Source organism: Brassica napus, chromosome C5 (genome assembly GCF_020379485.1).
Source record: "Brassica napus cultivar Da-Ae chromosome C5, Da-Ae, whole genome shotgun sequence".
Taxonomy (NCBI): domain Eukaryota; kingdom Viridiplantae; phylum Streptophyta; class Magnoliopsida; order Brassicales; family Brassicaceae; genus Brassica; species Brassica napus.
The window spans coordinates 33,911,141-33,938,414 of record NC_063448.1 but is presented as its reverse complement, the minus strand read 5'-3'; the positions used below and the strand labels follow the sequence as shown (position 1 = coordinate 33,938,414).

Below are 27,274 nucleotides of genomic sequence, written 5' to 3'. Positions count from 1 at the left end.
AAAAAGAGAGGACGACCACCAAAACCCCGATCCACGCAAGCTATTCAGAACAGTCGTCGAGTATTTACAAGTCTATCTTCCAGGAGGCGGACTCTGAATGTTGTAAGATCATCTCCTAGTACCCATGCTCGGAACACTCCAAGAACTACAGGGCAAGCGTCGCGAGCACAATCACAACAAAGGCAAACCGGAAAGTCAATTGCAGGGCCATCAAGCAATACAAATGCGGATGCAAATAAACGTCCTCGGTTGGATTTTCCCGAGGAACCTCCCCATCTACCTTAGTGACGTTCAGCTGGAACTGTTTCGGACTGGGGAACACCGAAACAGTCCAGCGCATCAGGGAGATTCACAAACAAATATCTCCTGATGTTTTCTTCTTGATGGAAACCAAGAACCCAGATGATTTCGTGCTGAAAGAATTAGACTTCCTAGACCAGTATAAGCGCATTCGTGTTCCCCCCGACAGACCAAATAGTGGTGGCTTGGCTCTCTTTTGGAAGAATGATCTAAATCTCACAGTTCTCAGCTCTAATAAGAATGTAATTGATACTGAAGTTACTCATAAAGGCAACTTCTTCTTTGGTTCATTCATCTATGGTGAACCAGATGTGTCGAAAAGAGGATATGTGTGGGACCAAATCCTATATATTTCAGCAAATAGAGATCAGCCCTGGTTCCTTACCGGAGATTTCAACGAAATTATTAATAACTCGGAGAAGGATGGTGGACCCTTACGTTCTGAAGGGTTCTTTGCTGCCTTCCGTAACCTTCTGGCTCAATGCGATCTCTTTGATCTGAAATATTCCGGCAACCCACTCTCATGGCGAGGTAAGAGACGCACACACCTAGTTTTTTGCAGAGTCGACAGAGCTATGGTCAATAGCCACTGGTCAGACATGTTTCCCACGGCAAGGAGTCACTACATGGAATTCAATGGCTCAGACCATCGGCCTTTAGTATCCATTTTCGACTCAGCAAAAAGGAAGTCCAACCGCATCTTTAGATATGATCGTCGGCTTAAAGATAATCAAGAGGTTAAAGACCTCATTACCACAACCTGGCTCGTTGCAGAGAACTTACACTCGGAGGTGCGACTAGCTAAAGTCAGGCAAGCCTTAGTGCAATGGAGAAAAGAGAAGCACCTTAATAGCCGAGAAACAATCGAGCGAATTAAGAAAGAGCTAGATGAAGCTCTGAGTAGTCGTGTCGGGGATGAGGACCTGATTTATAGGTTGAATAATGAACTGATCGCAGCATACAAAGCAGAAGAGGATTTTTGGCGACAACGAAGCAGAATTATCTGGCTAGCTTCTGGTGATAAAAACACTCAGTTCTTTCACGCAGTTCCGACAGGAAAGAAAGCGCGCAACCGCATCTCTGTCATAGAGGATGCAGAAGGGAAGATTTTCCATGAAAAGGAACATATTGCAGCTCAGATAGCTGAGTACTATGACAAACTTTTCAAATCTTCCTCACTCCCCTCATCTAGAGAAGAGACAGTAGTGATTGTTACGGAAGCCATCTCTCCTTGTATCACAGCGGAAATGAACCAATCTCTAACGAGTGTTCCATCTTTCCAAGAGATCTGGGAAGCTCTCTTTTCTATCCACCCTGACAAGGCCCCCGGCCCGGATGGTTTCTTGGCTTGCTTTTTCCAATCCAACTGGGTCATTATTGGGGAGGCTATATGTAAGGAAGTACAAGGGTTCTTCACTTCAGGGATAATGAGGGAGACCACAAACCGTACGTTCGTCAGACTTATTCCGAAGGGATCAGGGCCAAAGCTTGTATCCGACTACAGGCTGATAGCTTTATGCAATGTGACGTACAAGCTTATATCCAAGATACTCTCACTTCGACTCCGACCTATCCTCCAGAGCATCATTGAAGAGAATCAATCCGCCTTCGTCAAAGATCGAGCTATCTCGGACAACGTCCTCATCACACACGAGCTCTTGTACTATCTCAAAAACTCGGAAGCAAAGTTTAACTGCTCAATGGCGGTTAAAACGGATATGAGTAAGGCGTATGATCGACTAGAATGGGACTTCATTCGGATTGTCCTAGAGCGTCTAGGCTTCGATACGATATGGACTAGCTGGATCATGACGTGTGTGTCCTCACTCTCATACTCCTATCTGCTAGACGACTCAGCTCACGGGTCTGTTATACCGTCACGAGGCATCCGACAGGGTGATCCGCTCTCTCCTTACTTGTTCATTCTTTCCGGAGAAGTTCTGTCGGGACTTTGCCGGAAAGCACATTCGAGTGGACACATGACAGGACTGAGAGTGTCAACGAAAGCACCTTGAATCAACCATCTTCTCTTTGCCGACGACACGATGTTTTTTCTAAACACCGACGTGGGCAGCTGCGCGACACGTAGCAACATCCTACGCAAGTATGAAACTGCGTCTGGCCAGATGATAAACACAGACAAATCTTCCATCTCCTTTTCCTCGCAAACCCCACAGGAGACACGTCAACGTGTCCATAATTACCTTGGGATCGAGAAAGAAGGTGGAGTGGGGAAATATCTAGGCTTACCGGAGCACTTTGGACGACGCAAGCGTGACCTCTTCACTAGCATTGTGGAACGCATCTGGCAGCGAGCAAACAGTTGGTCGACTCGACGGTTAACAAGTGCAGGGAAGTTAGTCATGCTAAAATCGATTCTCTCGGCTATTCCCACCTATGCAATGACTTGTTTCCTCCTTCCGGTTAGTCTTTGTCAGCGAATACAGTCAGCCCTTACGAGATTCTGGTGGGACTCATGCGAAGGGAAGAGAAAAATGTGTTGGGTTTCGTGGGAGCGTATCACTAAACCCAAGGATTTGGGAGGGTTAGGAATCCGAGATATCCAGTTGTTCAACACGGCACTCCTAGCAAAGCAAGCTTGGCGCATAGTTCCAAAACCAGAAGGTCTGCTGGCTCGTGTGCTCCTAGGGAAATACTGTAAGGCTTCCCCTTTCTTATCAGTGCAGCCCCCCCAAAGAATGCTCCCATGGTTGGAGGAGCATACTGGCTGGAAGAGACCTTCTTACATTGAAACTGAGTGCAGTCATCGGGAATGGAGAGTCGCTTAAAGTGTGGAAAGACCACTGGCTGAGCACGGTTACACCTATGACTCCTTATGGGCCGGTCCTAGAAAAGCACCAGGATTTGGTTGTGTCCGATTTTTTGACACGGGAGACTAAACAATGGAACATTGCGGCACTAAAGGAGGTTTTCCCTCTGTTGGTTGATACCATTACGTTACTAAAACCAAGCATGACTGGGAGATCAGACGGTGTAGCTTGGTTGGGTTCACGAGCAGGGATATATACAACACGATCAGGCTACTTTGCAGCAGCTGAACTGGAACAACAGCATACGACAACGGCGCAAACTCCGGACTGGAAGAAGCTCATTTGGACGGGACGTACGTCACCCAAGATTAAACTCTTTCTGTGGAAGATAACTCAAGGAGCACTCCCGACAGGAGCCAATCTACAGCGACGGGGACTTCTGCAACATACTACATGCGTGAGATGCGGAGAAGTAGAAACCGAGTCCCATTTATTCCTCCACTGTGAGTATGCGGAAAAAAATTGGTCTGCCTCCTTGTTTAAAGACCAGGTTACCCCCTCTACCTGCTCTGAATTCTTAGAAGCTCTCAAGCTTGGAAAGATAGCAACTTGTCTCCCACCTGTGGGGGTGGTTTCGGATGTGTTTCCATGGATATGCTGGTTTATATGGCTAGCAAGAAACCAACTGATCTTTGATTAAAGATTCATCAAACCAGAGGAATCACTAGCCAAAGCCATAGGAGCCGCACGTGAATGGAACTTGGCCCAGCCCCCACCAAAAGCTCAACCCCAGCGCACTAACAGCCGCATGATCACTCCCGATCTGGATGATCTAATCGTATGTTACTCAGATGCAGCCTGGAAAAAGGAGTCCAACATAGCTGCCTTCGGGTGTATTTTCAAGGACAAGCGGGGATCGACAGTATCCGAGACCTCCTGCGTGGAAAAAAACGTGCCATCACCATTGGTAGCTGAAGCTTTGGCACTACGATGCGCCCTCCTCACTGCCATCTCCCTAGACTTTTCAAAAATCTGTTTCAAAACAGATTGCCAGACGCTCATTACAGCGCTCACCTCGACTGTTCCTCCGGCGGATCTCTACGGGATCATCCAGGACATCGACCATCTATCTTCACTCTTTGTTTCTGTATCTTTCAAATTCCTAGCTAGAAATTTCAATTCTGCAGCAGATAAACTGGCTAAATCTGCACTTTGTACTGCTACTTCCTCTATCCCATAGAATGGGTATGAGTTTGGTTTCTTAATATATCTGTGTTCAAAAAAAAAAATCGTTGGTGTAGTCATTACTCGGAGTATATTAGACGAATCGCAGATTGATGTTCTGCTTTCACCCCATCATGTACTTCTCCACCTCTTTTCCTACCTCCACTCTGTCACAGCTTCTCACATCAACTATCCCTTTAGCTGCTACTTCTAAATCTCAATGGCTCCTCCAATGGAGGCACGCCTTTCACTGCAGTGTCGTCATTACCGTACGAGCACCGAAATCTCGTCTCAGGCTCTCCTCTTGGGTCTCCATCCCCTCTGCAATGTCCCTCCCCATCCTGTAACTCCTCCACCGGTGATACTTCTCTTCCTTAGAGAGTCACATCCTACCGTCCTGACACATCTCCAATATTTTCTGTACAGATGTGGTTGGGCCTTGCTTTTGATCTTGTCTCGAAAGGCACAGCATCAAATCTTGCACACACATCAAGGCCCATTAAGATCAATTTTATTTTGAAAGAGCCAAATTTGTGTTCACCCTCTTCTGATTCTCTCCCGGCTCTGCCAACCCCAAACCTTACAGTTTCACTGTCTTCTTCGCAGCGGTACACCATGACCTATCAGTCTAGAACTGTCATGATGAGGCTCCTTATTGTCCTGGACTTGACATCTTTTGTTTTTCCTAACAAGTTCTTTAGAACCAGATTTCTTGGTTCTACTTTTATATGCCACGGTTTGCAACCATCTCCTCCTTTATCGCTTTACATTACCGAGTCTAGAACTGTCATGAAGTGACTCTGAGTTGGATATGGCATAACTTACTTTTCCCGCGGAGTTCTCAATTACCGGAGTTTAAGGTCCTTCTCTTCTTTTCCAGAGAATTTTTATGGAGAATCACACATTACCTTTTTCCTCCAGCAATCCTAGAACCTTCATAGACGGTCATCAACCGCTCTCAAACCCTATCAATTGGGTACTTCAACATCAGTCTTTACTTCGACTTAATTGTGTTCCTTGTAGATGGTAAATTCGACCATCCCTCAAGGCCCGAAGAACAGATGGCCCGGCCCACATGAAGCGGAGCATCAGCTCGACGCGGCGGCTTGAAGGGTCGATCTCTCGGCGTAATACGAGAGAGCTTTCGATGGGCTTCTTGACTAAATTCCCCGAGGAAACGACTTCACGAGACCACATGGGCTTCTCGGCCCAGCGAGTTAAAGCCCACAGAGACGACGCAAACTAGGTCACGGAAGAGCGTGTGGTCAGCTATAAAAGGGGAAGGAAAGACAACGTAAAGGGGATCCAAAAAATCACTGATACTCACTGGGCGGCTAGATTAGGGTTTTACCTTTGTTATCTCGCCTTGTTGTATCTCTCCGGAAAAACCTTCGAGGCTCCGGTACCTTTCCTTTCACACACTTCCTTTCCTTGTAGCCGACGAAACGCTCTTCCGACCATTAATAAGACGTCTTTGCTTAAACCCACCTCTAAAACCGAACGTTCTCTCGTTCCGTACCGTTTCCCAATCAAACAGTTGGCGCCTACCGTGGGGCATTAGCAAAGTAACGTCGACAAGATGGCGACGAGTAACGACGGCTCTTCCTCTGGGGAAGATCGTGAAGCCGCTGAAGTAACGCTGGCGTCTTTCCCCGTAACTCCGACACAACTCCAACCCGCTTCAATAGAAACTATCATGGCGCGCCTTTCGGGACACGCTCGACAAGATGGGAGTCGACCTGCTAGACATGAAGCCCTCCTCATGCACTCTCACGGGATTCAATGGTTCCTCGGAACAGATGATTGGGACAATTCGTCTCCCAGTTTACGCAGATGATGTAACCCGCACTGTTAAGTTCTCTGTTATCCGGGCTAGGGCGCCCTACAACGCAATCCTCGGAACGCCATGGTTACACTCCATGAAAGCCAATCCCTTCACCTATCACCAATGCGTTAAGTTCCCTGGGAAAGATGGAACGACGCAGACCATTCGCGGGGACCAACGGGCCGCGAGAGAGCTACTTATCGCCGCAGTCAAGCTACAACAATCACCTTCTCTCGTCAACGCAGTCACCAAACCAATACATAAGATCTACCCTCAGAAGGAAGAAGTCCACGAGGTTCCCATCGATGAAGCTGACCCATCGAAGGTCGTGCGCATTGGCGCTTATCTCCCCGACGATCTGCAGTCATTAATCATTTCTTTCCTCAAAAGAATGCCTCATCCTTTGCATGGGTAACTTCTGATATGAAGGGTATAGACCCCGCAATAACATCTCATGAATTAAACGTCGATCCGATGTTCAAGCCTATTCGACAGAAGAGACAGAAGCTCGGACCCGAACGGTCCAAATCAGTAAATGAAGAAATTGACAGGTTGCCCGATGCAGGTTTCATCGCCGAAGTACGTTACCCAGAGTGGCTAGCAAACCCCGTCGTCGTTAAAAAGAAAAACGGGAAATGGCGCATTTGTGTTGACTTCACGGATTTGAACAAAGCATGTCCAAAAGACAGTTACCCTCTCCCGCATATCGACCGTTTGGTGGAGTCGATTGCCGGCAACGAGCTCCAACATTTATGGATGCTTTTTCTGGATACAATCAAATCATGATGCATACGGACGATCGCAAGAAAACGGCGTTCATAACAGACAGAGGGACGTATTGCTACAAGGTCATGCCTTTCGGCCTAAAGAACGCAGGAGCGACTTACTAGCGTTTGGTCAATAGAATGTTTGCCGACAAACTCGACAACACTATGGAAGTTTACATTGATGATATGCTGGTCAAGTCACTTCGCGCCAAGGACCATCTCAACCATTTACGAGACTGCTTCAAAATGCTGAACGAGTACGGGATGAAGCTCAACCCGGCGAAATGCACCTTCGGCGTCACGTCTGGAGAGTTCCTAGGTTACATTGTCACCCAGCGAGGCATCGAAGCAAACCCAAAACAAATAACGGCAATCCTCGATCTCCCTAGCCCAAAGAACACCCGCGAGGTTCAGCGTTTAACCGGAAGGATTGCGGCACTAAACAGATTCATCTCAAGATCCACAGACAAGTGCCTCCCGTTCTATGAACTCGTGCGAGGAAATAAGAGATTCATCTGGGACGAAAAATGCGAGGAAGCCCTCAATCAACTCAAGCATTACCTAACGACACCTCCCGTTCTGTCGAAGCCCGAAGTCGGGGACACTCTATCCTTATACATTGCCGTCACCTCCTCGGCCGTTAGCAGCGTCCTAATACGAGAAGACCGTGGCGAACAGAAACCTATTTTCTACACCAGCAAGCGGATGACGGAACCGGAAACGAGATACCCAACCTTGGAAAAGATGGCCCTCGCTATCATCACTTCGGCAAGAAAACTCAGACCTTATTTCCAATCGCACACTATCGAGGTGCTCTCCAACCAGCCCCTTAGGACGGTAATGCAAAATACCAACCAATCAGGAAGGCTAACAAAGTGGGCAGTCGAGCTTAGCGAACACGACATCGTGTACAAGAACCGCACAGCAGCTAAGTCTCAAGTTCTTGCTGATTTCCTGATCGAGCTAACGCCGGAGTTAGAACAAGATCTTGTGCTGCCAAGTCTGACCTGGATACTGCACGTAGATGGTTCATCTACGAACAAAGGTTTAGGGGCAGGCGTACAACTCCAGTCACCAACAGGCGAACTAATCCGACAGTCGTTCAGTTTTGATTTTCCGGCATCCAACAACGAAGCCGAATACGAGTCTCTCATCGCAGGCCTTCGTCTCGCCAAACCAGTAAAAGCTAAACGAGTCAATGCATACTGTGACTCCCAACTCGTGGTAAGTCAATTCCTCGGAGACTACGACGTCAGGAACGATAGAATGGATGCTTACATGAACCTCGTCAAAGATCTCACACAAGATTTCGAATTCTTCGAGCTAACTAAATACCCCGAGGAAACGACTTCACGAGACCACGTGGGCTTCTCGGCCCAGCGAGTTAAAGCCCACAGAGACGACGCAAACTAGGTCACGGAATAGCGTGAGGTCAGCTATAAAAGGGGAAGGAAAGATAACGTAAAGGGGATCCAAAAAATCACTGATACTCACTGGGCGGCTAGATTAGGGTTTTTCCTTTGTTATCTCGCCTTGTTGTATCTCTCCGGCAAAACCTTCGAGGCTCTGGTACCTTTCCTTTCATGCATTTCCTTTCCTTGTAACCGACGAAACGCTCTTCCGACCATTAATAAGACGTATTTGCTTAAACCCACCTCTAAAACCGAACGTTCTCTCGTTCCTTACCGTTTCCCGATCAAACATTCCTCTGAATGCCAGTTTTTTTTTGTCAGCTTTAAAAAAAAAATTAATTTTTAGTTGTAAATCTTTTATGCAAAAAAAATATTAGTATATAGTGAGTACATTTTTAAAAATTGACTTAATTAAATGCACCTGGTTACTTTGATAAACAATTGTTGAAAATTAATCAGATTATTAGTTTAGCCGGATCATTGAAGACCAAATAAGTTCAAGTGTATTGAGTATTGATGCCAGCAGTACATACATGTAGAAAATTGATGTCAAAATTTTAATTTAAATACATGTTTTTTAGTAGGTTTAAGTTTAATTTATATAACGGACAATGGTATTAATTAGGTATTAATTTAAATTTAAATTTATTTTTATCAGGTTTACTATTGGTTGGCGTATGCTTCATCCATATCTTGGCAAGGCTGGTAATACAGGGCAGATATGGAGATTAGTTGAGAAAAGGATGGTTAGCAGTAACAATAACATTCCTCGTGCTATATGTGTAACACCCCAAAACTCAAACCCAAAAAGTTTTTGTGGTTTAAAAGGAAAGGCCCGCTCTGCAGCCCATTAAGATTAAAACCCTAGGGTTTCCTTGCCTTCTCCTATAAATACAAAGCCTCCACCCCTTAGTCTCCCATCAGAAACTTTGAAGCGAAGCTCTGCAGAGAAATCCCGGAGACCGGAAGCCCTAGCCGTCGAAGATCTTTCTCTCTCCCTGCGCTGCCTCTATTTCTTTTCTCCCTCCTCGTCGAGTCTCTCTCCTCTCTCTCTCCTCATGATCTCTCTCCCGACCGACTCTCTCTCTCTCTCCTTGCCGTTAGCAGCCACGAGTGGTGGTGGTGGCCGCGTGGTGTCGTAGATCTCAGATCCCGTTTCTCTTACCCCCTATTTTCAGATCCAGATCTACGCTAAGGTGAGGTGTTCTACCCAGATCTCTTTCATTCTCTTTTATATTGTTGAATGGGTTGCTAGGATTGATTAGATCCTGTTTGTTGTTAGGATGATAGATCATATTGCATCAGGACTCTCATACTGATTAAGAACTTTACACGAACAGGTTTAATGATGATTGATGATTGACTGATTGTTTGATTGGTTGAAGATCTGTGGTTTGTGATTGAGAGCTAGGATGGTTAGAAAGAAATGAACGTAGGATCATAAGAGAAATGTTAACCGGTCTGGTTAGATGAATGATAGGATATCTATGAATGATTGTTAAATGGATTGAGTGTGACACCGAGAACGGGTGGCGTCTAAAAAGGAAAGTAAGAAAGAGTCTAAGGGTTTAAGGAAAAAGAAAATAAAAGAACAAAGAAAAGTTAAATGATTGAAATACGAACCACCGAGGAACTGGTGGGGAGTATGGGAAATGAATAGAAATGGAATACGAACCACCGAGGGACTGGTGGGGAGTATGGGAAAACGCGGCAGCCGTAGCGTTCAAAAACGGCAGGTTAAGAATAGAGGCGCCGGTAAGATTGAGTCACGCCGAGTCTTGGCGGGAAGGGGCTGTAATACACTGCAAAGGGTATACACTACATCCAAGGGAACCGGATGCCGAGTGTACCAGGGCAGGCGGCTCCACAGGAACGCAGCAAGAAAAGGGGAGGGTTGGTCCGCTTGAGCTGTGTAGGTCCTAGAGTTTTAGGATGACTAGAGTCTTAAATAATAAACCGAATTGTGTGAATTGAGTGATGACTGAGTTCATTGCATTGCTTGTTTCTCGTGAAATGAACCCTTAATAGCTAGTTAAGAAATGGGTGTAGTGACTAGTCGGTTCTCGTTTCGCATTGAGCAGTATAAAAGCTCATGGGGGAGACTGGTCTATAATCACTTCACTGAGTATTCATACTCACCCCTCTTTTTCCCTCTCCCTTTTTGCAGAACTATAAGTGGAAAGGTCAATGGTAAGAGAGGAAATGCACTTGAAATTCATGGGACCAGAAACGGGACACACAGAGATGTCGGGAAAGTAGACATGTGTGTCCTAAAACCCCGCGCCCTGGAACCCGGTTGGAAATGGGGAAGGGGCGGGTGTTTCAATTGGTATCAGAGCCAGGTTAAGGTCCCTTAATATTAACTTAAGGGATCAGCGTTTCCGCCATCTTTCATTCTTCCCTTATGGTTCTGTTGGACCCGTTGTAGTCAGTGTTGAAAGAGAATTCGAACAGCTCAGAGTCTTCGGCCGAGATCAGAACAACAAAAGGTCCTCGAACTGCGGTGTGGAGGAATTTTAGAGGCCCAGGAAGGGATTAACAAGGAGTTCTAAGACAAGTGTACAGAGGGATCAGTTGCCTAGCACGACAGGCTAAGGAGAAACGGAAGATCGGACATACTAGCTTGAGATGATACGTCTCGCCGATATCACCACCCCACGCCGGCCCGTGAAGGTTAGGGGACGAGGATCAGACACAAGGTCGAGGCATGCGCCGCTTCACGGAAGAGACATCTCTACAGGAAATAGCGATGCATCGTTCTGATATTACAGTCAAGCTCGTTTCCTTTATATAAAAAAAAAGGAAAAAGGTGCCAAGCACTGAGCAAGGGGAAATGCTAGCACGGACTCTTCCAACATCAGCAAGGTCGAAACCAAAGGCGACATGGAGGCTGGGAAAAAGGAGCGGACACGACAAGGAGTAGCACTTCGATTTGGAAAAATTACCCTAGAGTAATTGGCTAAGCAGATGAAAAATATAAGGGGAAACAAAAGGTCTCAACTCAATGTCAAGGATTCAAGTCCTTTAGGATAAGCATGGTGAGAGCTTTGTTGGGTAATAAACTACACAAGGACTAAAGACGAAGTAGATAGAGGAAGGAGCTTCTCGAAGTCGCAACGAGGATGACCAACTCCGGTTTACAGGGAGTAAACTAAGTATCGTCTTATGGCAAAATCTTTGATGGAGATAAGGACGATGGATGATCAATTTTTGGGCAACGAAGGATACTAATAAGGATAGTGGATCTTCGTAAGGAGGTCTTCACTAGTGCACCACGAGTTCGAGAAAGACACATGCGCTATGGACTAAAGGTGACAAAGCCGTAAACCCCACTACGACGCAGTGAGTAACATGGTACATGCCCTCTTCCCGGATGAGAAGGAAATAGAATTCGTGGAGCAGCCGAACGCCCACATCTGGGAGACAACCATGAGGCGTCAGGTGCTGATGCCCCATTTCCAGAGGGCGGCAGAGTATAGGCAGATGTACCAAGGCCATGGGACTATCCAGTTCGCGCCTGAAATCGAAATGACACCAGCCAAGATGGGCCGTGGGCACCCAAGGAAGTCAGGATTGACCGGGGAAGGTCTTGGACTGTTTAGGATGGAGGTTAGTGTGCCAACGAGGAAGCATGGACGACCAAGGAAAATTCCTAGCATTGATGCGGACCGTCTGAGGAGCATAACCGGAGTATGCCAGTGTGGGACACTGATGCATGCCAAGCAAGAACCACGCTCAGTCCGGGAGTACACTGAGGAATTCCGGAAGACAGCCAAAAGATGCAAGCCAAAGGCAGTGAAGGATTGGTACCAATGGTATAAGGCAGGGCTCTGTGGGAAAATTCAGGGCAAGGTGATGGGTGTGTTAGAACCATGGGAATTCGCTCTGGAGAACCGGATGGTCGGTCAAGCGATGGAGGCAGAGCGAGCAATTACTGTCAGGTCGTCGCTATCTAGAGATCTAAGGGATAAGTGGAAGTGGAAGAGGATTGCGGAAGACATCGATTATGGATGAAAGAACCTCTGGAGGATGTACCGAGCCGTGTAAGTGTGAGATCCTTGTTGAGATAGTGTGTAGGCCTCGCCTGGTCCAAGAGTACACTAAGGAGTTCTTAGACATGGCCGAGAAATGCAAGTCGAAGCCTGTGGAGGGGTGGTGCCGGTGTTATAAGGCGAGACTCCGTAGGGACATTCGAGGAGAGCTGAATGGAGCCATGGAATCTATGGAATTTGCCTTAGTGGTGAGGATGGCAGGGAAGGCGTTGGCAGCAAAGGCGTGGTTGTTAAACATGTTTTTTATGTCACAAGTACTGAACAGAAAGAGAATCCATCGGAAGATTAACAATAGGAGGATTATCTGGAACCGTCAGCTAGAGGTGTCCGAGTGTTTGGTTATTACTCGAGGCAGAAACACGCCTCTCTACTTTGTAGAGATTAGATAAGATTTTGGGAACATCCCGTACGAGTAGGAATTATGTTCTTCCTTATTTACTTGGGAGTTTTCGGAAGAAGATCCTTAAGAAAATATTGTGTGCTTCCCTTGAATGTGTTTGAACTCACCTCGGGTTTTGGGATGTTAGTGTTCAAAGCCTGAAGATTGGAATTTGGGGCGAATTCCGATTAACAGGGGGAGAATTGTAACACCCCAAAACTCAAACCCAAAAAGTTTTTGTGGTTTAAAAAGAAAGGCCCGCTCTGCAGCCCATTAAGATTAAAACCCTAGGGTTTCCTTGCCTTCTCCTATAAATACAAAGCCTCCACCCCTTAGTCTCCCATCAGAAACTTTGAAGCGAAGCTCTGCAGAGAAATCCCGGAGACCGGAAGTCCTAGCCGTCGAAGATCTTTCTCTCTCCCTGCGCTGCCTCTATTTCTTTTCTCCCTCCTCGTCGCGTCTCTCTCCTCTCTCTCCTCATGATCTCTCTCCCGACCGACTCTCTCTCTCTCCTTGCCGTTAGCAGCCATGAGTGGTGGTGGTGGCCGCGTGGTGTCGTAGATCTCAGATCCCGTTTCTCTTACCCCCTATTTTCAGATCCAGATCCAGATATAGGCTAAGGTGAGGTGTTCTACCCAGATCTCTTTCATGCTCTTTTATATTGTTGAATGGGTTGCTAGGATTGATTAGATCTTGTTTGTTGTTAGGATGATAGATCATATTGCATCAAGACTCTCATACTGATTAAGAACTTTACACGAACGGGTTTAATGATGATTGATGATTGACTGATTGTTTGATTGGTTGAAGATCTGTGGTTTGTGATTGAGAGCTAGGATGGTTAGAAAGAAATGAACGTAGGATCATAAGAGAAATGTTAACCGGTCTGGTTAGATGAATGATAGGATATCTATGAATGATTGTTAAATGGATTGAGTGTGACACCGAGAACGGGTGGCGTCTAAAAAGGAAAGTAAGAAAGAGTCTAAGGGTTTAAGGAAAAAGGAAATAAAAGAAAAAGGAAAAGTTAAATGATTGAAATACGAACCACCGAGGAACTGGTGGGGAGTATGGGAAATGAATAGAAATGGAATACGAACCACCGAGGGACTGGTGGGGAGTATGGGAAAACGCGGCGGCCGTAGCGTTCAAAAACGGCAGGTTAAGAATAGAGGCGCCGGTAAGATTGAGTCACGCCGAGTCTTGGCGGGAAGGGGCCGTAATACACTGCAAAGGGTATAGACTACATCCAAGGGAACCGGATGCCGAGTGTACCAGGGCAGGCGGCTCCACAGGAACGCAGCAAGAAAAGGGGAGGGTTGGTCCGCTTGAGCTGTGTAGGTCCTAGAGTTCTAGGATGACTGGAGTCTTAAATAATAAACTGAATTGTGTGAATTGAGTGATGACTGAGTTCATTGCATTGCTTGTTTCTCGTGAAATGAACCCTTAATAGCTAGTTAAGAAATGAGTGTAGTGACTAGTCGGTTCTCGTTTCGCATTGAGCAGTATAAAAGCTCATGGGGGAGACTGGTCTAGAATCACTTCACTGAGTATTCATACTCACCCCTCTTTTTCCCTTTTCCTTTTTGCAGAACTATAAGTGGAAAGGTCAATGGTAAGAGAGGAAATGCACCTGAAATTCATGGGATCAGAAACGGGACACACAGAAATGTCGGGAAAGTAGACATGTGTGTCCTAAAACCCCGCGCCCTGGAACCCGGTTGGAAATGGGGAAGGGGCGGGTGTTTCAATATCGGTGGCAGTGTTTCAAAGAACAGAGTCTCTGCTTCAAAGTCCCAATCTACAGATTTGGTGGCTTAGCTTGGATCTTCCTAGGTATGGCCAACACGAATATCCTTATATGTTACGATGAGTTCATGAAATACTTAAAAGACAATCAAGAGAACTTTAGGTTCAAAACAATATAGCTTATATTTACTTATATGGGCTTAAAAGGATGATGCAGTGGATTCTCGATACGCTTAAGAGAGTTGCATAAGAGATATGTGAGAGCTGGGACTTGAAGCTTTCTTAGCGTAATTGCTTTTTCTTTCCTTTTAATGTTTTTATTTGATGTAAGCTTCTTATTAATAACTGAACTGATGTGGTTTGAGTTTTCAAACGTGTTTATGGTAAGTGCTGGTTCGTAAAAATAAGTAATTGAACATATTTAGAGAAAAATATCATTGATCAATCAAATATGTAATGACAGACATAAAAAAGCTATATATGTGAGCTTCCACGCGATGCCACCCTACCAAACTCTTATAGAGTACAATAGACAGATATATTCGAATTGTTCTAACCAAGAGAATGTAGGTAACTTTTGTATAATATTTTTTTGGTTTACGCGATTTATGTATATCTAGATGGTCATGGTACAAATTGATTTTTGTTTAGATGGTTATGGTTACAATTATTTTGGACTTAAATGGTTTATTACGGTTTTGTATAACCATTGAAATTTGATCAAATATAGTAATCTTTTTCTCAAAAGAATAATAATGGGCTATTCAGCTGTATATTCATAGAAAATAAGTTGATTAGGTGACAATGTATTATCTTATTAGCTTTGCATAGTAAAGAAAGAGAAGGAGAAAGAATGTAAATTACGTTTCCTCTCGTGTATGTCCAGCCTGTTTGAGAAATAGTGATGTGCGCGTGAGTTACACATGTATATATATGTTGCTATCATGATACAATTTACTAATACTAGGATAATACATGTGCGCATGTTGAGTTTATTTGTATATATTATCGATAATTTTTTTAATATATTTGATCATTTTATTTATACATATATAATATTTTTTGTTACTATTATATAATTTCTTTCCGATGACCGGATCAATTTTTATTAAAAATTGTGAAACTAAACTATAATTAATATATCATGTGTTGATCGGATTAAACATTAAACAAATTATGACACAAAAACTTTATTTTTTCCACCGAACACATTCTTGAAAAAATTCAACAGTATTGTTTCTACAGTTGAATTATTTTGAAATTTATCTTCCATATTGTTTTGAAAGGTTTCAGATCAACTATCGATTGATACATGTCATTTTAATGTTTTTAGTCGTATTCTTAAGGAAAACTAACATTTTTGTAATTTAAAGTCGTTTTAAAAAATTCAAAATATAACATATAAGAAAAAAAATAACATATAAGAAAAGTATAACATATAAGGTTAACTCATTTTTGTAATATAATGTCGTTTTAAGAATTTAAAATATAACATATAAGGTTAACTCATTTTTGTAATATAATGTCGTTTTAAGAATTTAAAATATAACATATAAGGTTTCCTCATTTTTGTAATTTAAAGTCATTTTAGAAAATTCAAAATATAACATATGAGAAAAAAAATCTAACTTTTTATTATATGGTTAATGTCACTTTTTATAGTTTTTTAATAATATAAAATTAAACAAAAATTAAGAAGGATGCAAAAATTGTTATCAAATCTTTATTATTCATAATCATTAATTTTCATATATATGTTGATCATATTAGGTAATTTCATGGTTTTTATTTAAAGAAATAATATACGCTTCTTATATTTTGGGTTAATATAATGTTTTCACGTAATTGAATTTGGACTAACATTTTTTCAATTGGTTTTTAACCTGCCACTTAAGTTAAATTATTATCCTAATTAAATGATATCCAATCAGGGTCTTTTTTGAATTAGTACAAACTTAAAATTATAACTTTTTAAATGATCTTCGATTAATATACAGGGGAAACTAAAAGAGCTTGTTATATAACTACGGAGATATTTGATCGGATTCGCATAAGCAATATTTAATAGCCTTGGCCGAAAATTCTCAATTGATACGCCCTCACATATAAGCTCTATATATTATTTAGTTTCCATTAGTTCCTTAGGCTTAATTAATAGTCTTGGCTACAAAGTCTCCCACTACGATGAATTTCCATAGGTTAATGTGTTAGTTTATAAAATATATTAATAATACAATGCCTTGGCCACAAAGAATGGGCTTGTCTCGCACGATTATTAATCTTTCCATGGGCAGCTTTCCTTTCAAGAAAAATGAAAAATAAAAAAATTGATTAAATTCGTTTAACATAAATACCAAAACTGGTAATGATTGATTTAACATATCACAAATTAATATGAACGGGTTAAATTGTAAAGGGGTACTTTTTGAAACACATGAAACTCGAAAGTAATCCGTCTTTTTTGTATACCTCACTTACAGTAATAATTACATGATTTTAGAACAAAAATTCTCTAGAACAAACTGAAGAAGGACCTCCCAACCACTCAAGCAAACAGACATAGTTATGTCCCTTTAAACAATATCATAGTACAGATTATAAAGTTTTTTTATCAAGTGACTGAATTTTTCTGGTTAAACCACGTTTGCTACATATACAATATAATTAATAAAGTTGATATGAGAAAATCAGGAAGATTAACTGAAACTTGTGTAGCATCGTTCTATTACAGTGGTGAATGTTCTTATTAATCAAGGTAGATAATATTAACTGACGATAATGTTTCTGTCAATAATTTTTGTAAGTGATGTAGGCCTGTTTATTTTCTTACATAATGCATAGAAAATTACATGCTCTATTTTCTACAAACTTGAAGTAAAATGAGAATATTTGATAGTTATCCCCTATAAAATGTATTCGTAGACGTTATTAAATAGTTATGCTTACATGATAAGAAAAACATATACAATAAATAATACTGATTGATTACACTATGGTTTGACATAGCATAGGCGCACATGACATTTTATTTTTAGACTATGTATATGTGACTGTAGAAAATTGTATTTCACTAGGAAGTTAATTTATAAACTATGCTATTTCTTAATGTGCTATAATTTTGCCACATCAGATTTTAGAAGGCTTAAACAACTGCCACATAGGATGTGGTCATTTTTTAATTTTTACAAAATTCAGGTATAATTTTTTTTAAAATTCTCAATTAATATATAAGGGATTTATATGATTTGAAAGCTCTAACTTAGGGTTATATACAAACAGATTTTTAAGACTTTGCATGTTAGTGACTGAGATTGTCAAATAGTGCAACAAAAAAGACAAAATAAAAGGATTAAAGGTGCACACTACTTGGATTCAATCATTATTTAAATTTTAAACCTAAACCCTAAATTTTAAATTCTAAAACCTAAAATTTTAAACTCTAAACCCACTTATTAAACGCTAAACATTAATCACTAAACCCAAAGCTCAAATATAAATCATAAATCCAAATAGAATACAACAAAATAAATAGCATAGTACTTTATTTGAACGGAAACATAATACATACTGGTGAAATTACGAAGTTAATATTGACTTCCACCTCATCTACACTTTGTAAATACTAAACCCTAAATCTCAATTATTAAATCGTAAACCTAAATATAAATTCTAAATCTAAATATCAAAATCTAAAAATATTAAACTCTAATTACTAAATCATAAACTCAAATATAAATCATGAACCCAAATATCAAAATCTAAAAATACTAAACTCTAAACCCTAATTACTAAATCATAAAATATAAACTATGAACCCAAATATCAAAATCTAAAAATAGTATATAATATTATGTAATACTAAATTATATAATATAGATAATTCATTTCATTGTAACAATCTTAATTAACCCCAACGAAGAGAGAGAGGAAACATGAAAAATAAATCTATTTTTTTAAATATGATGTTATATATCTAACTATAGGTTATGCAAATGAAATTTTGGGAGAGGTAGTGCAACTACATCTTCGTGTTGAACACAGAGAGAGAATGTCATATATTTTTATTTTTTCTCTTTTGATCTATTATTGTACTATAAATTATGGTGTAGTGATAGGTTTTATGCAGTGTTTTTAAAACCGGACCGGAAGCTGAACCGGAAATATTTCGGGTCACAGTTCAATATGGTTCGACCGGGTCAAACATGGTTCAATAATATGGTTTAATATTTTTTTAGTATGTAAATATAAAAGTAATATTAGTAAACATGATTCATAGTTAAAATATAAATCAATTTTGAACATAAAATATTATAAATATAAATTAGTTTTTTTGTTTATATGGATGGTTTATAGATTTTTGATAGTTTTAATGGTTTTTATTGGTTTAATAATTTTGAAGTATAATCCGGCAATGTGGCCGGTTCATGGTCAAACCAATTACTAGACCAATCGGCTATATAACCGGTTCATGGTCGAACCTGGTCCAACCATCGGGTCAGTCCGGTTTTAAAAACACTGGTTTTATGAGTGGCTAGGATATAGGGGCATCAGAGGAATTATGAAAGTAGAACATATATTTCAAGAAGCGTATACCAGTTAGCTAATTATTTTATTTTTCTTGCATACCGAGCACAATTGCTCAATAATTAATCTATTGAATCTAACTTCAATTTGTCAACATTATGTAAAATTATGGTCAACGTACAAATAAATCTATCAGATCTTAATTAAATCTATTAGAGTAAAGTAAACTTTTGGCAAAAATAAAAATAAATCTATCAAGTTTTAATTAAATCTGTCAACATGACGTATATCTGTGTCAAAAAAAATCTATAGAAACTTAATTAAATATGTCAAACTGCAGTAAAATATATGAACAAAGAAATTAAATCGATGAATGATGAATAAATCTATCAAAATTAAATAAATATGTGCCCAGAAATTAAATATGTCGAATCATCACTAAATCTGTTATTACTAAATAATTTTGTTTTCAAAATGTGACAAATTTTTTTAAGCAAAACTGTTGAAATTAAGTAAATACATGACCAAAGAGAAATAGATCTGTCAAACATAAGTTTGTGACTACATAAAATATATAAAAAATAAGTTTGTTCAAAGGAAGAATCATAAATACTGTTTTGTAACAAATAAAGTAAGAGCAAAATAGGTATCAAAAACAAAATAGTAATTAAAATAAAATTAGTGTTAATCTAGTAATAAATTGATAAGTAAGGATTAAACTAAATTACTCAGATTAACTCTTATTTCTTATGTAATTACTAGACTAATTTATTAATAGTAATGATATCAATAGTCTTTAAGTTGGTATGAGATTTATAAATTATGAACGCATTTATTAGGTCTATTTTCTGAAAGCTAGGAAGCATGGAATCGTCAGTGGTGGTGCACTTCTCGCTCCAGAAGCAGAGTTGGAAACGGAAGCACTCGGAATCGCATGGAATCGACTTGGAATCGTGATTCCGAGATTAAAGTGTCTGGAAGCGTGATGGAATCTCACGATTCTAAGATGGAAGCGTTGATGGTGTAGATCGGAAGCGTTAGTGTGGTCTTATTGTAAACACAACGGTGATTACAAAAGATGGCGTTTGAAGAAGATGATACTATAAACATCAGCTGCTTTTACGGTGGTCCCTCCACATACATAACAAATTTTTTTCTATAAACCTAACAAGTAAAACTTAAATTCATAAAGAAACAAGAAAAAGTAGCTGAGAACAAAAGTCTTATATATTAAACTTTAAAGCAAAGTTAACTTCATCTTATTCAGTTTTGTGAATATTAATCCACGTTATATGTACTGCATATAACGTAAATAGATACTGTTTTAATTTTTGTAGTTATACATATTTATTTTTTTTGAATTGTGGACTTGTTTTTACTACTTGATAAAATATTTAGTTAATATAATATTATTTTAATATATAATAACCCAATAATATATGTGTAATATGCAGCGGTACACCATGACCTATCAGTCTAGAACTGTCATGATGAGGCTCCTTATTGTCCTGGACTTGACATCTTTTGTTTTTCCCAACAAGTTCTTTAGAACCAGATTTCTTGGTTCTACTTTTATATGCCACGGTTTGCAACCATCTCCTCCTTTATCGCTTTACATTATCGAGTCTAGAACTGTCATGAAGTGACTCTGAGTTGGATATGGCATAACTTACTTTTCCCGCGGAGTTCTCAATTACCGGAGTTTAAGGTCCTTCTCTTCTTTTCCAGGAAATTTTTATGGAGAATCACACATTACCTTTTTCTTCCAGCAATCCTAGAACCTTCATAGACGGTCATCAACCGCTCTCAAACCCTATCAATTAGGTACTTCAACATCAGTCTTTACTTCGACTTAATTGTGTTCCTCTGAATGCCAGTTTTTTTTGTCAGCTTTAAAAAAAAAAAAATTTTAGTTGTAAATCTTTTATGCAACAAAAATATTAGTATATAGTGAGTACATTTTTAAAAATTGACTTAATTAAATGCACCTGGTTACTTTGATAAACAATTGTCGAAAGTTAATCAGATTATTAGTTTAGCCGGATCATTGAAGAGCAAATAAGTTCAAGTGTATTGAGTATTGGTGCCAGCAGTACATACATGTAGAAAATTGATGTCAAAATTTTAATTTAAATACATGTTTTTATTAGGTTTAAGTTTAATTTATATAATGGACAATGGTATTAATTAGGTATTAATTTAAATTTAAATTTGTTTTTATCAGGTTTACTATTGGTTGGCGTATGCTTCATCCATATCTTGGCAAGGCTGGTAATACAGGTAGGCCTGAGACGGATCGGGTATCCGGGCAATTTTAAGGTATCCGGATCCGGATCCTTATCCGGCGGATCCATTATTTTACTATCTTTATCCGGATCCGGGGTTCTCGGATATCCGGGTGTCGGATATCTTCCTAAAAATTGTAATATCCGGCGGATATCCGGATCCAAATTTGGATCCTTAAAATAAATAAAAAATAATATTAATATATATATATATATATATATATATATAAAATATTAACAATAATTTAAAAAAATATATATATAATGTCTTTAATTATTTCTATGTATAATATTACAAAATTTACATAAAATTTATATATACTATTATAAAAATGAAAATATATTAAATAAAATTAATTTTTATATATAGATATTACTATTTTTGAAATATTTATTAATAAAACTTACGGATCCGGATATCCGGACTTAAAAATTAAGATATCCGGATCCGGATCCGGCTTTGACGGATCCAACATTTTACTATCAGGATCCGGATTCGGTCCCTCCGGATATCCGGATTTTCGGATCGGATCCGGATCGAATCTCGGATAAAAATCCTAGGCCTAAATACAGGGCAGATATGGAGATTAGTTGAGAAAAGGATGGTTAGCAGTAACAATAACATTCCTCGTGCTATATGGGTGGCAGTGTTTCAAAGAACAGAGTCTCTGCTTCAAAGTCCCAATCTACAGATTTGGTGGCTTAGCTTGGATCTTCCTAGGTATGGCCAACACGAATATCCTTATATGTTACGATGAGTTCATGAAATACTTAAAAGACAATCAAGAGAACTTTAGGTTCAAAACAATATAGCTTATATTTACTTATATGGGCTTAAAAGGATGATGCAGTGGATTCTCGATACGCTTAAGAGAGTTGCATAAGAGATATGTGAGAGCTGGGACTTGAAGCTTTCTTAGCGTAATTGCTTTTTCTTTCCTTTTAATGTTTTTATTTGATGTAAGCTTCTTATTAATAACTGAACTGATGTGGTTTGAGTTTTCAAACGTGTTTATGGTAAGTGCTGGTTCGTAAAAATAAGTAATTGAACATATTTAGAGAAAAATATCATCGATCAATCAAATATGTAATGACAGACATAAAAAAACTATATATGTGAGCTTCCACGCGATGCCACCCTACCAAACACTTATAGAGTACACTAGACAGATATATTCGAATTGTTCTAACCAAGAGAATGTAGGTAACTTTTGTATAATATTTTTTTGGTTTACGCGATTTATGTATATCTAGATGGTCATGGTACAAATTGATTTTTGTTTAGATGGTTATGGTTACAATTATTTAGGACTTAAATGGTTTATTACGGTTTTGTATAACCATTGAAATTTGATCAAATATAGTAATCTTTTTCTCAAAAGAATAATAATGGGCTATTTAGCTGTATATTCATAGAAAATAAGTTAATTAGGTGACAATGTATTATCTTATTAGCTTTGCATACCTGGTAAAGAAAGAGAAGGAGAGAGAATGTAAATTACGTTTCCTCTCGTGTATGTGACATAGTGATGTGCGCGTGAGTTACACATGTATATATATGTTGCTATCATGATACGATTTACTCAATACTAGGATAAGACATGCGCGCATGTTTAATTTATTTGTATATATTATCGATAATTTTTTTAATATATTTGATTATTTTATTTATACATATATAATATTTTTTGTTATTATTATATAATTTCTTTCTGATGACCGGATCAATTTTTATTAAAAATTGTGAAACTAAACTATAATTAATATATCATGTGTTGATCGAACTGGACATTAAACAAATTATGACACAAAAACTTTATTTTTTCCACAGAACACATTCTTGAAAAAATTCAATAGTATTGTTTCTACGGTTGAATTATTTTGAAATTTATCTTAAATATTGTTTTGAAAGGTTTCAGATCAACTATCGAATTGATACATGTCATTTTAATGTTTTTAGTCGTATTCTTAAGGAAAACTAACATTTTTATAATTTAAAATCGTTTTAAAAAATTCAAAATATAACATATAAGAAAAAATCTAACATATAAGAAAAGTATAACATATAAGGTTAACTCATTTTTGTAATATAATGTCGTTTTAAGAATTTAAAATATAACATATAAAGTTTCCTCATTTTTGTAATTTAAAGTCATTTTAGAAAATTCAAAATATAACATATGAGAAAAAAAATCTAACTTTTTATTATATGGTTAATCTAACTTTTTATAGTTTTTTAATAATATAAAACTAAACAAAAATTTAGAATGATGCAAAAATTGTTATCAAATCTTTATTATTCATAGTCATTAATTGTCATATATATGTTGATCATATTAGGTAATTTCATGGTTTTTATTTAAGAAAATAATATACGCTTCTTATATTTTGGTTTAATATAATGTTTTCTCGTAATTGGATTTGGACTAACATTTTTTCAATTGGTTTTTAACCTGCCACTTAAGTTAAATTATTATCCTAATTAAATGATATCCAATCAGGGTCTTTTTTGAATTAGTACAAATTTAAAATTATAACTTTTTAAATGATCTTCGATTAATATACAGAGAAACTAAAAGAGCTTGTTATATAACTACGGAGATATTTGATGGGATTCGCATAAGCAATATTTAATAGCCTTGGCCGAAAATTCTCGATTGATACGCCCTCGCATATAAGCTCTATATATTATTTAGTTTCCATTAGTTCCTTAGGCTTAATTAATAGTCTTGGCTACAAAGTCTCCCACTACGATGAATTTCCATAGGTTAATGTGTTAGTTTATAAAATATATTAATAATACAATGCCTTGGCCGCAAAGACTTAACAAAGATATTTTTATGGACTTGTCTCGCACGATTATTAATCTTTCCATGGGCAGCTTTCCTTTCAAGAAAAATGAAAAATAAAAAAATTGATTAAATTCGTTTAACATAAATACCAAAACTGGTAATGATTGATTTAACATATCCCTAAATTAATTTGTAATATGAACCGGTTAAATTGTAAAGCGGTACTTTTTGAAACACATGAAACTCGAAAGTAATATGTCTTTTTTATATACCTCACTTACAGGGTCGGGCCTGGATACAAGCCCATCAAACATTTGCTTGAGGGCCGATCGGTATAAAATAATTTTTGGGGCCAATTTTCATAAAAATTAGGTAGCAGAGATGGTGCAAGAAGCTATTAATTTGGTTTTTCTTATTGGGCGCCTGGGTTCAAGATATGGGTAGTGCAGTTCTGGGTCAATTTTTTTTTCTCGCTTCTAGCCAGCCAAATGTCAGGCACGGCCCTTCTCACTTACAGTAATAATTACATGATTTTAGAACAAAAATTCTCTAGAACAAACTGAAGAAGGACCTCCCAACCACTCATGCAAACAGACATAGTTATGTCCCTTTAAACAATATCATAGTACAAATTATAAAGTTTTTTTATCAAGTTACTGAATTTTTCAAGTTAAACCACGTTTGCGACATATACAATATAATTAATAAAGTTGATATGAGAAAATCAGGAAGATTAACTGAAACTTGTGTAGCATCGTTCTATTACAGTGGTGGATGTTCTTATTAATCAAGGTAGATAATATTAACTGACGATAATGTTCCTGTCAATAATTTTTGTAAGTGATGTAGGCCTGTTTATTTTCGTACATAATGCATAGAAAATTACATGCTCTATTTTTTACAAACTTGAAGTAAAATGAGAACATTTGATAGTTATCCCCTATAAAATGTACTAGGATAAGATCCGCGCCTTGCGCGGGATTAAGTTATTATTTTTATTATATTTTGGAGAATGAAACAATAGTTTGGCTTCATTTGGATTACGGGTGTTCAACCCGGATATCGGGTTAGTTTCGGTTCGGTTCGGTTTTTTTCGGTATTAGGTTAGTAAAATATAACTACTATTCTAAATCAATATTTACTTTGACTTTAGTCTTTCACATACTTTTTAAAGATTTCAACTGGACGACTAAATTGATCAGCCAATCTTGTTGCTTTAAATCATTAGTGTTTATATATATATATTATTTAGTTTGAATATTTATTAAATAAAAATTCATATGCGTTATATTTTATGATCATTTGTAACTTATTATAACAAAAAAATAATCTATTGATCACAAAATTTTCAGAGTGGGAATATTCAAATTTCTAATAATATATAGACATTTTGAAAAATTCAAATATAACATATAAGAAAAAATATAAATGTTTTTATTATATATTTAATGTGATTTTTTAATATCTTTCAATAATATAAAATTAAAAAAAAGAACTAAGACACAAAAATTGTTATCAAATATTTATTATTCATAATAATTAATTTTCATATATACGTTAATCATATTAGGTAATTTCGTAGCTTCTAATTAAGGAAAGTGCAAAAAAAATTTTGGTAGATTATTTATCAATTAGATAGTTAGTTTAATAAAAAATATAATGTAAGTCAAGATGGACCAACCTATTTTTCTAAGAATAGTATATTTTATATAGTCATTTATTAAATGAGAATTTATAATCATACAGTTCTATGATCATTCATATCATTTTATAACTGAATATTTAAATAATCGATAACAAAAATTTCAATGTGAAATCTTTAATAAGTTTATAATTTATAAATGTTTTTGAAAATTCATTGAAAGTTTTAATATTAAAATATTTATGTAATCTTATGGTATATAGTATAATCTATATATATATATATATAAATATATATGTTTTATTATTAAATGATATTTTTTACTCATATGGTTTTAAAATAATGTGTATCTTCTTATAATATTAAATAAAAGTTCATATTAATACAATTTTATGATCATTTGTAACTTATTATGACAAAAAAATAATCTATTGATCACAAAATTTTCAGAGTGGGGATATTCAAATTTCTAATAATTTATAGACGTTTTGAAAAATTCATAATATAACATATAAGAAAAATTATAAATGTTTTTATTATATATTTAATGTGATTTTTAAATATATTTTAATAATATAAAATTAAAAAAAGAACTAAGATACAAAAATTGTTATCAAATATTTATTATTCATTATAATTAATTTTCACATATACGTTAATCATATTAGGTAATTTCGTAGCTTTTATTTAAGGAAAGTGCAAAATATTTTTTAGTACGTTATTTATTAATTCGATAGTTAGTTTAATAAAAAGTGTAATATAAGTTAAGATGAACCAAACTATTTTTCTAGGAATAGTATATTTTGTATAGTTATTTATTAAATAAGAATTTATAATCATACAGTTCTATGATCGTTCATATCGTTTTATAACAAAATATTTAAATCATCGATAACAAAATTTTCAATTTTCAATCTGAAATCTTTAATAAATTTATAATTTATAAATGTTCTTGAAAATTCATTGAAAGTTTTAATATTAAAATATTTATGTAATCTTATGGTATATAGTGTTTAATATATATATATATATATATTTATTTATTTATTTTATTATTAAATGATATTTTTTACTCATATGGTTTTAAAATCATGTGTATCTTCTTATAATAAAAATGTTAAACCAATTGATCATTAATTTTTAACATAATAATTTTAATAGTTTTAGTCATTTATTGTCGTTTTTAAAAATTCAAAATATAACATATACGAAAAAATCTAAATTTTATTTTTATAGCTAATTTGATTGTTTAATTTATTTTAATAATATAAAATTAAACAAAAAATGATGGAGGAGATATACATTGTTATCAAATCTTTATTATTAAACTCATTAATTGTCATATATATATTAGTCATTTATGGTAATTCCGTAGGTTTTATTTAAGGAAAGAAAATATCATATCATATCATTATATCATATAGTTTGACCAACTTATGTATCTAACAACATATAAAAATCGAATGTGGACCTACTTATTTTTCAATTGAATGTAATTGACTACCTAATTGAGTGCCACCTATGCATTGGGGTCTCTTTTAATTAATACAAA

At 37.2% G+C, this 27,274-nt stretch overlaps 2 protein-coding genes across 2 annotated transcripts; both read left to right on the top strand.

The window, feature by feature from the left end:
- The first annotated feature begins 2,345 nt into the window (after nucleotides 1-2,345).
- LOC106413370 lies at nucleotides 2,346-4,311 on the top strand. Its single transcript, XM_013854160.2, has 3 exons — nucleotides 2,346-2,958; nucleotides 3,065-3,713; nucleotides 3,774-4,311. The coding sequence occupies exons 1-3, from the start codon at nucleotides 2,346-2,348 to the stop codon at nucleotides 4,309-4,311; spliced, it is 1,800 nt and encodes a 599-aa protein (XP_013709614.2).
- Nucleotides 4,312-6,022: 1,711 nt separating this feature from the next.
- LOC106413369 lies at nucleotides 6,023-6,906 on the top strand. The gene is made up of 2 exons (XM_013854159.1): nucleotides 6,023-6,445; nucleotides 6,550-6,906. Exons 1-2 carry the CDS (start codon nucleotides 6,023-6,025, stop codon nucleotides 6,904-6,906), a joined length of 780 nt encoding a protein of 259 aa, XP_013709613.1.
- Nucleotides 6,907-27,274: the final 20,368 nt, after the last annotated feature.

What these genes read in the sequence shown, in the direction of transcription:
- LOC106413369 (XM_013854159.1), top strand. Translation starts at nt 6,023, where the DNA reads ATGGGAGTCGACCTGCTAGACATGAAGCCCTCCTCATGCACTCTCACG. An exon ending in ATGAAGCTGACCCATCGAAG is followed by an intron (nt 6,446 to 6,549) that starts GTCGTGCGCATT and finishes TCTGATATGAAG; the next exon opens with GGTATAGACCCCGCAATAAC.
- LOC106413370 (XM_013854160.2), top strand. Translation starts at nt 2,346, where the DNA reads ATGTTTTTTCTAAACACCGACGTGGGCAGCTGCGCGACACGTAGCAAC. An exon ending in TGTGCTCCTAGGGAAATACT is followed by an intron (nt 2,959 to 3,064) that starts GTAAGGCTTCCC and finishes AACTGAGTGCAG; the next exon opens with TCATCGGGAATGGAGAGTCG. An exon ending in GTGGGGGTGGTTTCGGATGT is followed by an intron (nt 3,714 to 3,773) that starts GTTTCCATGGAT and finishes CTTTGATTAAAG; the next exon opens with ATTCATCAAACCAGAGGAAT.